We start from the raw sequence: 18,764 nt of genomic DNA, 5'->3' as shown, positions 1-18,764 counted from the left end.
TTGAATAATTTAACTAGTCTTCTTAAAAGACTTCCAAATGTTGTATTTGGTTGTTATAACAGTAAAAGGAATTTGACACAAAATTACCTTTTTTTTCTTTATATAGTAAAATATATTGTTAAACACTTTTTGAGTTTAAAAAAAAAAAGGCAAATTCTATTCTTTCAGATAGTCCTTGCTATCTTAAGAGATACCTCTCAAGTATAAGCTAGAAGTTACTAGATATATACAAAATATGTTTTTCATCTAATTATTAAAAAATGTCAGACCATTTCCTCAAAAAGGTTAACATACCTGAGTAGTCAGGAAAATTCTATGGTTTTCTTCTATTCTATTGGTTTTCTTCAAAAACCAATAAGAGTTGGAAGTCAAAGTAATGGGAACCCCAGAAAAATAACAGACTTGAGGTTGTTTAGGTCACCAAAGGGACTGCCCTAAAAAAGTAGCCCCTGAAATTTAACAAACAGACTGCCCTTCCCCTAATTATTTACCAATGCCTGATTCTGGACAGGAGGAGCCCATTCATAGGTAACTGTATTGATGGAGACATTCTTCTTGGCAGCAACTGGATTGGTCAGTATCATAACATTACGTTTATACATGGGAATTCCATCTGATTTTAGCTTTGCAATCAGGGTGGTATATTTGGTGTCTTCAAAAAGTTTTCCCACTTTTCGATCCTCTTCATTGCTCAAGAGGACATCATGCTCTTCTTGGCCACACTTGCAGTTACGACATATTTTTCTATAATTTTGGAAATAAGTTGGCAATAACTAATTATATGTAGTAAATAAGTAAGCATACTCATACATTTATAGTTTATAAAATACTTCTATACATGTTCCACATAATGGTATGGAAAGGCAAGCTATTGGGCAGGGGGGTTCCAAGAAGCTATCCATAAATTTAACCAAGGAAACATAAAAATGTACCTTCACATTATAAGACTTTAAAAAGTTAGTTGTTTTTTCTTTTTTAAGATTTTGTTTATTTATTTGACAGAGAGAGAGAGAGATCACAAGTAGGCAGAGAGGCAGGCAGAGAGAGAGGGGGAGGCAGGCTCCCCACTGAGCAGAGAGCCTGATGTGGATCTCGATCCCAGGACCTTGGGGTCATGACCTGAGCCGAAGGCAGAAGCTTAACCCACTGAACTACCCAGGTGCCCAAAAAGTTAGTTTTTAATTAAAAAGTGTACACTCAAGGGGGCATATCTGACCAAAGCCTCATCTGGTATTCCTCATTTTCTTAAATCAATAAGTAAATAGAATCACCAAAACACTATTACAGCAAGTTTCATATTTTATTGCATGGTAAAATTTCATAGCCATTACCTAAGTTTTATGTTTTGGGATTTTTTTCTAAGTGAGAGGGAGGCTGATATAACTTTTCTGATCAAGGACTATAAAGCTATATGCAGCATTAGCTTTCCTCATCTCCTTTCCTGTCCCCTTGCTAAATTCCCTTCCTTTCCCATGTCCTGTTTTCTTTCTCTTTCTTTCCTTTCCCTTTATTCCTTCAAACATTCACTGACCACTTACTATGTGCTCTCATATGTATAAAAAACCAGATAGATGAAAGTCTCTGGAGTTTTCAGAGAAATGAAATGAAAGATACCACTAGATGAAAGCTACTGCTCTCTTTCTCCAATCTGGTCTAGCAGGTAATCATTCTTTCATGCAACTTATATGAACATCCGTGTGCTTAGCTTATATATAGCACTTAGCTAAGCTTATAGCAATGAACTTAGATTGATACACCCTATAACTGCATTTGTGATAGATAAGTAAGGATATTTTGAGAGGTCTAATTTTTACTTAGAACTGGTGAGAAAAGGGCTCCATAGAAATATTACTCCATAAGAAACTAACATTTAGGTTGAGAATCTGAAGGATAATGAAATAAGTATGGTGTGTGTGTGTGTGTGTGTGTGTGTGTGTGTGTGTTTACTTGAGATGGGATAAAGAAAAGAGAAAAAAAGCCTCCAAACATTGAGTAGAAAGTGTATTTGTGATGGTCCTGAATTAGGAGTTTGTGCCCTTAGGTCCCATAATCCGAGAAGGCTGGCATGGCTGCAGTGAGGTAAGTAAATGGGGAGTGATAAGGTTGGAGAGGTAGGCAGGCGGATCATGTAGGGACTTGTAGGACACATTAAAGATTTGGCTTTTACTGTAAGAATAAGCAGGAGGCACTGAAGGCTTTTAGGTAATGGACTAACATGATTAGATCTATCATTCTCAAAAACTCTACCACCTATTATATGAGAATGGATTAGGGGTAGACATAATTGGAAGGAGTGAGAGCAGTTCAATTACTATGTCAATAGTGCATCCAGTTTGCATGCTACTACTGCTTTACAAGTGGAATTTATATTTTGGATGGTTATTGTTGTGGTCTAGGTACAATGTATTATAGCTTAGACTATAGTATTTAACAGTGGAGGTAGGGAAAAAAAAAAGAACAGATCTCCTCAAAGGTAAAACTAATTAAACTTTGCGGTTGATTTGGACGTAGTGATGCTAAAGGGAAGGCCCAATCTGTCAGAAAATGAACCCAGGTTTCCAGGATGAGTAAGCTGGTAGAAGGAATATAACTATGAAAGAACAGATCTAAGATAGTTGGGAGGGGGGAGGCTGATCAAAGCTCTCCAAAATTCAACTACTGAAAAGTTCGAAATGTCTACAAAACAAGGTAAAGATATCAAGTAGACTGTAGGATATGTAGATCTGGTGTTAAAAACTGTAGCCTGTTAGAAAATATAAATTTGGGAGTCAGGGAGTGACACATTTGCATATAAAGTAAACAGATCACTTTCACTTCCTGGGCAAGAGTACAGGGAAAAGGTGGGGACTCAGGAAGGAGCCTGGCAGAGAAGCAAAAGCTGGAAAAGGTGACTGAGGAAAACAGAGAAGTTGAGAGACTTTGTGGTGTTAAAAATATAAGCTGGAAGTAAATATAGGGCAATGGTAGTATATAAATCAGAGGGAGGAGTCTGAAAATTTAAAAAAAAATTTTAATATCCTTACATTGTTCAGGAAGATCTCGAAGATACAGATTAACATTTGATGTTGTTAAGCATGCATAGTAAGTTAACTAGATAACTAAAAAAGGACATATTACATATAATTTCTCAACTTAGAAAATGGAAGGGTGATATAAAATGCAAATAATTAAACAGGAGGCAGTAAGAGGAGAAAAAAGAAACTTAGAAGATTAGGACATGTAGAAAGCACAAATTAAGATGGTTAACATAATCCAAATATACCAATAGTCACAGTAAATGGACTCAATGCTCCAGTTAAAAGACAAAGGATTTCAGACTGAGTAATACAACAAAATCAGACTCTATGCTACTTGGAAGAGACACTTAAAATTTAAGGACAAAGAAAGGATGAAAACATAAAGATGCAAAGAGATACATCAGGCAAATTCCAACAAAAAGTAAATTAGATATTTATATTAATATCACACACTTTAGACTTTAATGCTCTTTAATGAGTATTAAAGAGAATCACTACATAGTGACGGAAATTTAAAATCACCTCTAGGATGTAACAAGTATAAAATTAATATAGTTTAATAACCTATTCAAAATATATAAGCAAAAATAACAGAACTTTAAGAAATAAACTCATTATAATAACACTAAAAATTAGAAATAAAGATTTGAATAACGCAATAATCCTGATCAAGCAGATGCATAAAAAATATCCTATCCAGTGACTGAAGAGCACCTCTTTTGTGAACAGTTGATACACTTCGGGAAACTGAACACATACTGATAGACCAAGTCTCAAGAAATGCCCAAGAAATCACCATCAACCACATTATCTGATCAGAATATAAGTATGTTAGAAATCAACAGCAAAAAAAAGAAATCAGAGAGGGAGACAAACCACGAGAGACTCTGGACTCCAGGAAACAAACTGGGGGTTTCAGAAGGGAGGAGGGTGGGGGGATGGGGTAGCCGGGTGATGGTATTAAGGAGGGTACATGATGAGCATGGGGTGTTATATGCAACTAATGAATCACTGATTACTACATTAAAAACCAATGATGTGCCATAAGTTGGCTAACTGAACATAATTTGAAAGAAAAGTAACTAGAAAGTACTTTTGAAAGACTCCTAAAAAATTCAATATTGAAACAATCACAATAGGAATTAAAACTAACATTTTTAGGAAAAAAGAAAACAAAACTATTACTTCTTGAAATGCAGAACACAGCTGAGGGGGTGCTTAGGAGAAAAGGCATAGCTAACATGCTCAAGCTGGAAGAACAAAAGAATAAAATTAGTAAGTTTAACTCAAGAAGTTAGGAAAAACAAAGAATAAGTCTAAAGAACATGGAAGGTAATAAAAATAGCAGAAACTAATAAAACAAGTACTTGCTTCTTATAAGATACAGGGGGAAAAAAAGAAAAGCATTCCATACATTTTAACATCTCTTCTGACTACATTTTGCTTAGTAGTTTTAGCTCCAGAAGAAAAACAGACAGAATTTTAGGAAGGGTTTCTGGGGAAAAGCCCACACTAAACATACATCATATTTAGTGCATTTTTTTCATCAAGAAAGCAACCTTGCCATCACTTCACTCATACAGTCCTGTGGTTACTAATCAGAGCAGTAAGAAAAATCAAAGAAAGTGAAGTTATAAGGATTCATCAGAAGGGAGGAAACTAAACCGCTATTAATCACAGACACTATGACTGATCATACAGAAATGCATTAACTTCAGTAAGAGTTTAATAAGTTTTCTGGATTTAAAATAAAATTGGATTTCTCTATACTACTTAAGTTAGGAAAAAACAACTAAAAATTCTTAAATGAATCTCTTTGCCAAATAACAAATTATTAAATGATTATACATTTTTGTGTTTTGTTTTCTTAAGGTGAGGCATCAAACTAAAAATATTAGATTTGACTTGTGCAGTCCATAGAGAGAGAGAGAGAGAGAGCGTCAGAGATATAGGGGGTGGGGAGGCAAACTAACTTCCTTGTGCACACATTGGTTAGAAATCTTTATTTGGTAAGAATGTGCTGAAGAGTTTGCGTATTCTAGTTCAGCTATAAAAGACTCTTAAATCTGGTTATCTCATACTCCCACCCAGTGGAAAGGAGCATCTTATTCTACTACAGTATGTTCTTTATTCTTGTTCTTTAGTTAACAAAAACAATATAATCATCCATAAAACTATCACATTGTTTTTGGTCCAAGTTTAAAATCATACCTTCCTGAGAAGTCTTTAGTTCTTTAGGGGTGGGGATTTAGTCCTTAATATAGATAAATAGATCCTTATATGGCTGTGAACTATGGCATGCATCCTAATAATTAGCAAAGTGATTGACTAAAGAAGGGAGTAATAAAGTCACAAGGATATGTGATGAAGGATATGGACTTCCTCTGGAAATGTTTATTATCAAGTTCTACTCCAGAACAACATGTGCACCCTAAAATAAGGGGAGTTAGATTTTAGAATTTGAAAGACAAAAAAAATGTGAAATAAAGTCTGGTGGTTTCTAAAGCATGAACTACAATGAGCTATAGAATAAATAAGTTCTATTTACTATGAAACATTATATATAAAAAGGTGATATAAGAGCCATCTCTATACTTTTTCTTATTACTTGTTCTGGCTATTCTTGGAAGGTTTACGTTCTGAGAATATCTATCTTCCCCATCCATCCCTTCACCCATCCACATATCCTTATTAAGTAGGTAAAATCAGGTTAAAACAATATACCAATAGCAGCAGTGATGAGGGGAAAAAGAGGTTTTCAGTTTTCTCAGTGGGGAAAACCCATGATTGATTCATGATAGCTTTCAAAGTCACACACACATTATAAACCTCATCTGCATCCTCGTGGCAGCACGGTGTCTGCAGTAATAAAGCACTTGGCAGGAACAGGACTGAGGGGTGGAATGGTTCTTTCAGTTTGAGTTGTCATCACTAAGCAGCTGGAGTGACCACATTCCTTTGGGACCCCTTACTCTAGAGCTCCATTTCTAAAATACAAGGGGATAGCTACAAACCACAGTTCAAGAAAGAGACCTATAAAATCTGGGCCAGGTGCCAAGAGCTATCCATTATAGAAATCTATGCTATTTACTAGTTCAAAAAATTATTTTAAGTAATATGGGGGGGGGTCAGGCTACAGTGTTTTACATTTGAATCAACTATTTAAATTAGAGACTTTTATTTCTACAAATCTCTCTTAAGAACTTTTATTTATTTTTTTGGTTTTGTTTCTAATGTATTTATTCATTTGAGAGAGAGAACACACATCAGCAGGGGAGGGACAGAGGGAGAGAATCTCCAGCACACTGCGCCGAGCGTGGAGCCCAGTGTGGGGCTTGATCTCACAACCCCAACATCATGACCTGAGCCAAAATCAAGAGTCTGACACTTAACCGACTGAGCCACCCAAGCACCCTCTTTTAAGAACTTTTAAAGTCATTAGGAAGATATCCAGTAAGTTTATCTAAACAAAAATTTTGCTGAGAAATCAGGGGAGAAAAGGATATCATTATCTTGGTACCCAAGAAAAGGTATGAGACTGAGTAGGACATTTATTACAGAATTAACTTCAGCCTAAAATCACCCAGATCTTACTCTTCGTAAGAAAATGAAGAATTTAAAAAAAAATTGATTTTATACCAACCTAAAACAAAACAAAAATGCCATGGGTGAGCACAGTAGTACCCACATGCTGGGGCAATGTTTGTAAGGTTTGTTTAGTATCTTTCCTCAGATGCTTCACCAGTAACTTCTGATGATTTATGCGGACAAATAGTTTGTTTACTACATTTATATGAGCTATACCAATTTGATAACAATTTTTGAAGGAGTTATAAGTCAGTTACCACACTTAGCACAGTTGCCAAATCTCTAAATCTTCTAACCTATCCTTCCTATAGAGCACTACTCAAATTCTCCATAGGATGTTAATAAAAGTTAGATTGGGGAAGAAAGAAGGGAAGTGAATTCAGAATTAAGTTTATTTAAAAGAGTCTTTTTAATAACCTTTTAAAAAAAGTTGCAAATGTAATCTGATAGGCCAGGAAGCTCTAAGGTATGGGGGAGTAGGGTTATTTGTACTAAAAAGTTCTTTGTACAAAAAGTTTAGGGTGTTAACACATACACATGTAAAGGTTAATATGCATGACAAATTGGAACTGTATACTCACATTTTTATATTTCAACTTTGGATTTCTTGAGTTAAATCCAGGAGAGTTATACCAAAATTTAGCAAAAGTATTGTCTCAGAAAAATACAGAGATTTACAGTTTCAAGCTGAAAGCAGGCAAGATACTATTTTTCATCCCCCACCCCCCCCAAGGAGAAATTATTTTTATATCACTCTTTGTAAAAAATATTATTTTTACGGCCAGTAGCAACAACTGGAGTGCTTTGACATGCTGCCAGCATTCACAGAGATTTAAAGGTATGGTCACGGCACAGCTACAAACCATATTTTAAAAGGGTTGGAAGCTGCTGTTTTATAACAAGGATATACTTATATGGACTTAAGCATGGGCCTCTGTTACAGGATTCCACACAAGGATTAATCCATTTATGGTGGGAAATTTTTAGTTTTCAGCCAGCCCTAAACCAATCAAATCCTCTGGACAGATGTGTGCTATATTCAAGTAACACTTTTCTTACCAAATGCTACTATCTCAATAGAAGGATTTATCGAAGATAAAAGACTCATTCTATTACTTACATGATGAATAACTATTATTCTAATGATATTACTATACTTAAATGAAACGAATGATTATAAATTCAAAATCTTGGGTTTGTGTCCTAACATCTCATAAATATTTTTAGCTCTAGATATTATTTGGAAGTGTGTCCAGAAGACAGCAGTTCTTATTGAGTAAATATCAGGCATCCTCAACCTTTTATTTTTCTCTAGTCTTGTCATTACTGATGCAGTGAAGAAAGAGCTCACAGTTAAAGCATCATTGTCCACAAAGATGTATATGTCACAAAAGCACCACACTGTAGAGAAGACAGCCTGATGCAGCCCCTAAAGGTCACTGATCACGAACATAGGAACATGGGTTTTAGCTTGTGTTCTGCCTTGTAGAAGGTGGTGTGATGAGGAAGGTTTTGGCAAAAAATTTGGGTCCAAATTCCAGCTCTGCTGTCTATTAGCCATGGCTCTGGTAAGTCATTTAATCTCCCTAAATCTTTGATTTCTCATATAAAATGGAATACTATCACTTACCTCAAAGGATATTATGAAGATTAGTTACAATCAGGGACATAAGATGCTGAAGTAAGCAGAGTTCTAAGATGGCCCCTCTGACCTGTACCCTCTGGTGTTACCCCCATGATTATGTTACTATGTATGACAAAGGGAGATTACCCAGGTGTACCAAATCTAATCACATGAGCCCTATGAAAACATAAATTTTCTCTGGCTGGGCACAGAAAAGGAAGCTCGAGAGATTTAAGGCACAGAAAGGATTCTAAGCGGTGTTAGTGACTTTGAAGACAGAGGTGGCCTTGTGCCAAGGAATGTGGGTCGCTCCTAGAAGCTGGGAACAACCTCTGACTGGCAGCCAGCAAAGAAACAGGGATAACCTACAACCACAGGAAATGAAGCAAATGAATTCTACCAACATCACAAATGAGTTTAGAAGCAAATTCTAACCCCACTTTCCAGATTAGAGCCCAACTTGGCCAAAACCTGCTTTCAACCTTTTGAAATCCTAAGCAGAGAATCCAGCTACAACTGCCTTGATTTCTTGCCTAAAGCATAAATGGAATCCATTAATAACTGTTGTTTTAACCTGCTAAATTTGTATTAATTTTGTTATGCAGCAGTAGAAAATCATTACAAGTGCTTATTAGTGTGTGACACATAGGAAATTTCATAAACTACATTTCTTATTAATATCTAATAGGCTCAGACAAGTCATTTTAATTTCCTTGGGTTTTAGGTCTTTGATCTAAAAAAATAAGGTCTGACTAGCTAAGTTCCAAGTTCCCACTCTAAACTTCCATAAGTCTAAGAATTCATTTTTAGATGAATTCTCATTAATTCATTTTCCACAACTGTTGCAACACACCTTGAACAGGCAATCATGCCTGCTGGTTCTCTTCCTTTCACTCTCCAGATCCATTCTGCACCCTTCTGCACAGTACCCTGAGCCATGCTCTAGGAGGCTAGCATTGGAAGATACCAGCAGGAAATCTGAGTGATGAAGAACAGTAAGGTCTAAGGATTTATTTCCTGGCTTCCTACACGTGTACAAGGTGCTCAGGCCAAAAATGACCCCTTAATTTACTTGGGGATATGTAGAAGCAGGGAAGAAGGTGCCAAACTGAAATGTGCCACCCTAATCCCCTGATTTGTATATTGAGGACCTTATCCCTAGTGTGATGTATTTGTAGATACAGCTTTTGGGAGGTAAATTTAAATGAGATCATAGGGGCGCCTGGGTGGCTCAGTGGGTTGAGCCTCTGCCTTCGGCTCAGGTCATGGTCCCGGGGTCCTGGGATTGAGCCCCACGTTGGGCTTTCTGCTGAGCGGGGAGCCTGCTTCCCCCTCTCTCTCTCTGCCTGCCTCTCTGCCTGCTTGTGGTCTCTGTCTGTTAGATAAATTAAAAAAAAATTTTTTTTTAGATGAGGTCATAAGAGTAGGGCCCTAATCTGATAGGATTGGTGGCCTTGTAAGAAGATGAGGAGAGAAATCTCTCCATGTACATGCACAAAGACACGGGAGGACACAGAGAGAAGGTGGCTATCTGCAGCAAGAAAAGGTTTCTCACAGAACCCAGCCATGCTCTGATACTGAACTTCTTGCACTTCTAGCCTCCAGAACTAGGACACTATGTCTCTGTTGTTTCAGGCACCCACCCAGTCTATGGGATTTTGCTATGGGAGACTGAGCTGACCTAGACAGGGAGTAAGGAAGAGTTCTCAGAGGTAATGCTTGAACTGAGACTTGAAGAATAGGAAGGACTTTTTGTTTCATGATGGTAAGATGTAGGGTCTTTCCAGCTAAAAGAAACATACACACACACACACACACACACACACACAAAACCTTTGAGAATTTCAGGGAACAGCATGTAGCTCAGCAGCTGATGCAGAGAGTGCTTAGAAGGGAAGTGGGAGAGAATACACAAGCAAGCAGGAGTTGAGCTTTGAGGTCAAAGATTTTGCCTAAAGGATCAAGCCCAGTGGGAAAGCAATGAAGGTTCTTAAGCTATTGGGAAGTACACAGTTGTATCTGTTTTCAAGATCATTCTGTGGCTGCGTGGAAGTCAGATTGCTAAAAAGTGCGGAATAATTTAGCTCTGATTTTTATAGTGTGCCCCATGAAGACCTAAGGGTCCTAGAAGTCAACAGTTACTATGAAGATGGAAGAGGAAGCTCAGTGGACAGGATCCTAGGGCTCTATGTCCACTGTAATCACAGAAGTTCTATGGTCCTGGACCAGACCTGGAATGTTCATTACACTGAGGACAGCTGGCCTAGCATATTTTACTTCAATGACTGTACTAAAAATGGCTCATCTGGAGGTCAAAGGCACCTGCCCTCTAGCCTTCCAGTTATGGAGAAAAAGTCAGGGAATTATAAAGAATTTTGAAAGAGAAATGTGTCTGGATTCATGCCAGGAATAAGACAGAACTGCTAAGTAATATCTTCTGGACAAACCGTATAAAACTCAAGTGAAGTTGGAGACTGTGGCAGAACCTTAGTCTATTAGGGCTCCTAACAGATTCTCAGAGTATACCAAGGTAAGTAAATGCAAAAATTAAAATTAAAAAGTGATTTTCATGCTATAGAAGTCAGCTCTTCTCTGACATTTTTATCTGAAAGTCTCAGATTATAGTCTGGATAGACTAGAAGAGAAGAGAAGAGAATACAGTCTGCAATAGAAAAATCATATAGCACAAACAAGAATTACTCTAAACTAACCTTCTGCTTTAGAGAAATGATGCTATCACTTAGGAATGCTACCACTTGGGAATGAGCTTTAAAAATGTCATTAGCAGTTTTTGGCAACTGTAGTCTAAAAAGATTATTTTGATTGTACCGTAAGAATCATGCCCAGCAGAGGGCAGTGCGACTCTCTACACAGCCCACAAGTAAATGGTGTGTACCTTATGAGCTAAAGTATTCTAATCCAAGCAATCTATTTTGTGTCTAGTGACTTTACCTTTCAAAACCATAACAGACATGCTGCCTAACAGCTATGTCCCTTGAGAAGGGGGCACAGGGAAGAGCCATGAAAGTCTTGTAGTTAAAAACTTTGTAATTAAAAACCTCCCTGGAAAATTTTAGCTCCCTACAAATAAAGACCTATACCATCAATTCTCGGCAAGCTGAGGTTTCTGTTGCCTTCACTATTTACCTATTTATTTATTTATTTATTTATTTATTTATTTGACAGACAGAGATCACAGTAGGCAGAGAGAGGGAGGGAGAGAGAGAGGGAGGGAGGGACAGGCTCCCCGCTGAGCAGAGAGCCCAAGGAGGGGCTTGATTCCAGAACTCTGGGATCATGACCTGAGCCGAAGGCAGAGGCTTTAACCTACTGAGCCACCCAGGCATCCCTGCCTTTGCTACTTAAAACTGTCTTTGTTTCCTAAAACTTGCTAAATGAACTAACTTTAAAAAGAGACTAATATCTCAAATTTTGTTTACATTCTCCTTTTTTTTTACATTGTATACAGTCCATAGCAGATTAAATTTATTCTAGAGTTTTCTATGGAAATGCAGTACAGAAGTGGTTCTCAAGTGATATTTATTCTAATAAGGCATCTGCCATCCTAATAATGTATAGCTGATGACTAACTTTTTATCCTTGTCCTAATGATGTATAGTTGATGACTTTTTTCTTCTAACAATAACATGCTGATTCTAACTAGATTTATAAACTACTATTACAGTCATTGACAGCCACTGATGAACAACACTTATATTCTTTATAAGAACAGGTTTAAAATAGTAATTTTTAGATTTATATGACCTACTATCACTTTAAAATATGTAAATAAGGTCTACACAAAATTCACATTTTTGTTTCCAAAAATCCACATTTTTGATCCACTAACATTTGTCTGCCATGTATGTGCACTTGATTCAAGCCAAGACCATGGAAATGAATTATTTTTTTAATTTAAGTGTTTCAAAGTTTCTCAGTAGTAAATTTATAGCCGGAAATTTCGAAGAGCCCTTAGGTTCAAGTCTACATCCTGGCAACTAACACATGAATGCTTAATTAACCATATTTATTGTTTATTGCAAATATACAGATAAGATGTGCAAAGTTATCAGTTTTTAAGAAAAGAATTAAAATAAACAGTGACAGATTACCATAAACTTATTTGCCACTCAGAAAAGAGACATATTCAGTAATCTAAACTCATAGGAAATCTGAAGGACAGCAAATAAACAATTCCAAATATAGTTACTATGATCTAATTAGCCCACTCACACTTAATGATAGGAAGACAAAATAGATTTATTTGTTTATTTCTTAGAAAAGACTATGACAGATCTACCTCTCAGCAGCCATGCTAGAGAATTTGCAAGAGATCTCCACTGCCTGAGGAAGCAGTGTCAAAGAGCAGAAATTATTCATGTGCTTACAGTTTTTAGAACATTACCTCCAGAAGTGTAGTTCGAATCCTTCACATTTTTCTTTGCATTTTAAACAGGGGGCTCCAAATCCTTGCTCATGACCTAAGCCCATCTGTTAAGGAGAAAACAATGTGTATTATAATAGTTTTTAAAAATCTTATGAATTCAATAAATTCCACTTACCACTCCTATAGCTATAATTTCAAACAAATCTTTTATGAGTATCACATTATTCGGTTAATGATGACACCTAGATATGGATATGGGGATTAGAAATACCTACACAACATACCTTTAATTCTTATTGGCTTTTTCATGAAAAGCACCAGAATACAACTGTGTAGAAAACTATAAATACTGCAAGTTGCAAAAAGTCATAAATTTATCTCTTTGGCTACTACATGCCCTGTATACAATAGGAACAGGGAGCAAAGAGCCAGAGCTCGGAAAGCAAGTCTGCCCCCAATTAACATATTTTGCAGCAAACAAGGAATATGAAAAAGATTTTAGGAGTTATGATTAAAATAACATTATTTCATTTTATTATTTACTATTAATTTATTAATATATGATCATTTTTATTTATATCACATTTATTATATTCAAAATATTATTTATTATAAGTATAATAATAATAGCAACAAGCATATATTGAATGCCAGAAATAGAAGTAAGCACTTACCTAAATCTTAAAAAATCTCATAAGACACTTACAAAGTAGGCAATATTATTCTCTATTTTAGAGATGACAACTGAAATTCAGAGAGGCTACAGAACTTGTTTAAGCTCAAAGTGTAAATAAATGGTAGAGAAGTGATCTGGGTCCATGTCTTTCTGACTCTGAAGCCTGTGTTTTTACGCCTAGGGTGGAAATAGAAGGGATGTACTATTGCCCTTATTATAGGGCAATATATTTTTTTATAGGGCAAACTATTTTTTTAATCATATTAAACAATAATTCTTGGGAACTTGCTGAGACATGACTTAATAAACAGAAAAGAAGAAGGTGCAGATGAGGGAAGGACACAAGAAGGTCATGAAAGCTCTTTTACCCAACTATTGATATTAGAGTAAAAAAGACCAGCCCACTTTACATCAGCACATTGGCAAATCAGCAGTGACCAGGTCACTCTGTATTTTAAATATCACATCAGTGACTGCTGACAGATTCATTACCACCTAGTGCCTGGAGTAAGAGTTCAAGTTGTGTCTTTGCTATGCAATCCAAACCACACTGTTACTTGTTCCTTGAAAGATCAGTCTCACCATGCCCTCAAGTTTAGATGAAGCCCTTCCTTTTTTTCTGAAGAAAATGACCACATCCTCTTACCATAACTAAGGTCAACCCAGCTGCTCAGGGAAACAACATTAACTTTTAAGCCAGGTCGTCTCAAGCATACTCTCTAAAGGTGATACAGCTCTGTCCAGTACTAACTAAACTTCATCACTTTTGCCATGTCCCCATTACCAAAATCTAAAAAGATTTTGAAGTTGTATGCTTTAATACTAGGTAACACTTTCTCTTGCTTGCTCGCTTGTTTTCTTGCCTTTTCTTAGGGAATCAAATTATTTCCTTGTCACTGATGATCACAGCTCACAGTGTAGAAATAAAGTGGTTTAAGCAATAGAGAGAGAAACCCATTATTTGAATTTTCTTTTTTAAGATTCTATTTATTTATTTGAGAGAACATGAAGGTGGTGGTAGCCAGATGCCGAACTCGATCCCCACACCTGGGCATCATGGCCCGAGCTGAAGGCAGACACTTAACTGACTGAGCCACCCAGGTACCCCTGAGTTTTCTGGTCTTTGTAAGGAATGTGATTAAAGAATTTTCTCCATTATGATATCCAGACTAAAATGAATGGCAAATCGAAAAAAGGGTACTCTTTTTTAAACTCTTTCTAATTTTCCATTACAGGAAAGTTAACAATCCTGAATTCACCAGGTGTATGGATTTCCTTCATAAGGTGTTTCATGTATTCCTACCAAACTCTGATCCCAAATAAAAATTAAGATGACATTATTAAGGCTTAATCACATAGTTTAGCTTAAATCAGCTGCTTCTAAACTCTCCTGTATATAAATCACAGTAAGAAATACATTTTTTTTTAGATTTTTATTTATTTATTTGACAGAGATCACAAGTAGGCAGAGAGGCAGGCAGAGAGAGAGGAGGAAGCAGGCTCCCTGCTGAGCAGAGAGCCCAACGTGGGGCTCGATCCCAGGACCCCGAGATCATGACCCGAGCCGAAGGCAGAGGCTTTAACCCACTGAGCCACCCAGGTGCCCCAAGAAATACATTTTATCTCATAACTGAGATATGCACACACACATTAAATTAAACGTCCACAAATTCCTACCTGCTTTCAAATCTGAATCACCTGGACTGAGCAACGCCAGCCTTAATAAAATCCTGCAAGCATACTCGAAAAATAGCACCTCATTCTCTAATTCTGAATGGAACTTGGAAGCTTAGCTAATATAACTAGAACCCCAATTAGTCAGCAGAGGTTTTACACTAAGGCCCAGTGCTATTAATTGCCAACTTAGAAAGTCAGCATTGGAAAGGGGCAAATTGTTTATTTCCTAGTTGCTTTTTATCTTTTTACAATAGTGATCGGTTTACCTATAGAATTATTAAAACTGGTGATGTTTCATGAATGCATCTTCTAAAGTGGCCCACAAATTCTTATTGCTGGACAGGTCTAGGCATCCCCCTGATGTAAGAGGCCAGGAAACTCAAATCAAGAGGAGGGCAGTTGATGGCACAGCCAGTCAGCAGCTTGCTAACCTAACACTTCTGGTCAGGCCGGTACTCCACTGCGCTGCGGATGGACCTCCGCAGAGCATCGGGTGCAAGCCCGTCAATTTTCCAAAGATTCCCTGGCCCATTTCTGCTTCAAGGAAAAGGACTACAAGCCTCTAAATGCAGATGACTGAGAGCTTTAGAATGGGAATGTACAAATGTGTCAGGAAGGCTGGGGAGGCTCTTTGGAACAAATGATGCTTGAACTGAGCTGAAAGGATGAGCAGCACCTGACTCAGCAGAGAGAGGAAAAAGCACATTTAGGGCAGAGGGAACACCTGATGTCAAGGTCTGTGGCAGAAGAGGGCATTGTTAGAGCTGGGACACCTCAGGGCACTCGAAAGGTGATCGAATCAGACTTGCAGCAGGCTGGAGTGGGCTTTTTTTTTTTTTTTTTCTTTCTCCTTTTCTTTTCCTTCTCCTAAGGAAGAAATAATCTGAGGATGAGACTGGTAAGGATCAAGCACTGGAGGAAAGCCATGCAGGCAGTGGAGGAGATGGGTGGGGACTAGGGGAGCAAGAGCACCCCTCAAGCTTGGCTAGCTGTGCCACAGAGCCCCCTCTGTGGAGAGCAGGAACCTGGCTCTGAACAAAGCAGCCATTTGAGGAGAGGGCTCTGCAGCCTAGCCCAGAGAGCTCAGGAAGCACTGCTCCAGGGTCCCGCAGGCCACCCCCTCCCTACACCCCGGGTTGAGCCTGAAAGGCCAATGAAATCTCTATCTAGGTTCCTTGGTCCACTACAGGTTATGACTACCTGAAGAGAGCGGCCCTCCCACCTTTCCAAACACATACAGTTTCATTTTCCCCAAATGCTCAGACACAAGGAGGGAGGCGAATCTGAAAATATCACAGAGAAGGGACAAGTAAATGAAAGAATGTGGAATCTGGAATGTGATCATGGCAATATGATACATATGATAATTTCTAATTAAAAATAACATACAAATGAAAGAGACACCTAGCTTTCAAAACCATTGTTCAAAGCTAAAGGGATTAGAGAGAGTTTCAGACTGGAAAGCTGTTTTCCTAGAGGAATTTCATTAAATTATTTTATAGCTATTAAGTATTTAACTATAAAACTTTAACTTCCTTGAAACCCAGCAATAAAGATCTCTAAGCTATGCCACTTCTTGGGTGAGACCTTCTTCCATATTCTGACTCTATCAACCTGTTAGGATAAAGAGGCACAATGCCACTAATAACAAAGATGCATGGTTCTTATTCTAGTGTTTTCCCTAGTGTTTGCCCAGGTCCACACCTAGAATGCAATGTGTTCTCTAATCCTGTTAATTCCGATTTATATGAGAAAACTGCACCAGAGTGGACATATCTCTACTGGTGTGAGGCAAACTTCTGTTTCTGTTTCTACCACAACTTTGGCATTTAGGCATCTGCTATCCTTCCCTTCACAAGTCAAACATATTTCCGATGAAGGAAAGTGTGCTCATTCTACTCAATAACAAAATGAGTTTCCGAGCCAGAGCTGCCCCAGGCACAGTTTCTTGGGTCCTGTTCCCAGACCTCTTTGGGCGGAGGTCATAGGAGCCGGATTCCCCCAACTCTTCCTAATCTTAGTCCAGCGGTCTGGAACTCCATTATCCTCAGCCAGTTTCTCTCCCTCCTTCACTTTTGTGTTCAGGATTCCTGGAAGCGCAGGATCCCAGATTCTTCTTCCTCTATCTCTTCCATCTCCTTTATCCTCAACACAGGCTGCACCTTCTGGTTAGCATCCTTGTGTCCTCAAGGACCCTGGCTGCGACTCTTAGATATCCAGATCATATAGGTTAGATTCTGCCCAGGCATCTGGGCTTGAGAATTATTGGGGAGGGGTAAGACAGGGAAGGCGTTATTTAATGATACCCAGGATGTGTGCAGGGGAATGTGAGAGGGAGTGGTGAAGGGGAGGGGCACCCAGAAAGTACTGGCTCCTCAGCTAGGGCAAGTGAAGCTAAATGAAATCCAGATCCCTGGACTAATACAAACACCAAGATATGTGTACTCACATGTAATAACATGTTGTGAGAATTAGCTATGCCAGGTATTAAGGAAATGATCAAGATCTACATGGCTAACCAGAGAACTGAAAATGCAAAAAGAGCTCGTGAAAGAGTCAGGAAAACCGTGATCTGGTCCCAGGGAGTCCCTGACAAGGCCAATGATTTCAGAAGTCATTTTTCTTCTCTGAGCTTCTTCGTGTAGACAATGAAGGAACTGAGAGCAATTCTAACAAACTTTTAATTCTAAAATTATGACTGCAAATCAGGTTTCAGATTAACCTGATCTGAATTTGTTATTCAGCATGGTTTTCTGCTCAACATTTAAACACTAAATAGACAATAGTCATTTGAGAAATCTAATAGATTATTGGCTCCTATAGGTCAGAATCATTTCGAATTCAGTTTGGAAGAGTAGTTTATAAAGGAAACAAAAAAGTTTAAATTCTGAGGTATAAGACACAGTTCTGTTGCACGTAATTATTTTAGCAGCAAATGTGATATGGTATTCCCTGCAGAGTCAACACTTGGTGCGTTAAAAAAACATGTTTTTCATAAGCACACAGGTCCCAAAGCTCTCTATGTACTTCATATAATTTTAGTAACACTTTCTGGCCAGTATCAATACAAGGATATAACAGATTAATTTCTCTTCAGCATCCAAAAGAGCAAATCCTTTGGGTTGACTATATTTGGAAAAACTACAGTCAGGCTTTGGGAATACCTATCAAAGTTCTTTCAGAAAATAAAAATGACTCTATAGTATTTACCCTGAAATACTAGTCTTAGACAAATAAGATTTTTAAAATATCCTTAACTAAAGGTTCCAGATCTTGAACTTATATTACCATGATCTATGCCTCAAAACATCCCTTGTCCCCTGCTTATTCTAGGGTAAAAAATGGGAATGGAATCAATTTCTCCATATTCATAATTTCAGGTAACCAGATAGGTTGGCAACATTTCAAGTGACCCTGCTGACCCAGGAAAGAGTATTGTATGTCAGATACTTTAAAGAAAAAAGAAAGAAGGTTAGGGAACATCTGGTATTTCAAACATGGTCTGAATTGATTTGGCGATAATTTCAGTCTGGAAGATATTATGCAGTATTCAGGGTGAGATCATCTGATTCATGCTGTTTTCATAACCAAATTTCCCTCTGGAGCAAAGAATCATATGTGGTTACTAAACAAGCAAGTGTTACTAAGACTTCTTTAATCATTTTGGAATGAAGCAGACCTAGGTAGATTATAGGAAATATGCATATCTTCTCTTTCTGTACATGTGCATATTATTTATCTACTTATCACATATGCAGACATACATATATTCATATTACAGTCTTAAGCATTTTC

General features: G+C 37.6%; 1 protein-coding gene across 1 annotated transcript in view; it reads right to left on the bottom strand.

Moving 5' to 3' along the window:
• The window catches only part of TES (testin LIM domain protein), a 46,177-nt gene that overhangs the window by 9,722 nt on the left and 17,691 nt on the right, over positions 1-18,764 (bottom strand). Inside the window, exons 2-3 of the mRNA XM_044246419.1 lie at positions 12,635-12,720; positions 492-744 (exon numbers count right to left, since the gene is read on the bottom strand). Coding sequence (XP_044102354.1) covers positions 492-744; positions 12,635-12,720 — 339 coding nt within the window. The remainder of the gene's footprint in view (positions 1-491; positions 745-12,634; positions 12,721-18,764) is intronic.

This window comes from Neovison vison, chromosome 4 (assembly GCF_020171115.1).
Source record: "Neovison vison isolate M4711 chromosome 4, ASM_NN_V1, whole genome shotgun sequence".
In the NCBI taxonomy this organism is placed as follows: domain Eukaryota; kingdom Metazoa; phylum Chordata; class Mammalia; order Carnivora; family Mustelidae; genus Neogale; species Neogale vison.
This window is presented reverse-complemented; position numbering and strand designations above follow the sequence as displayed.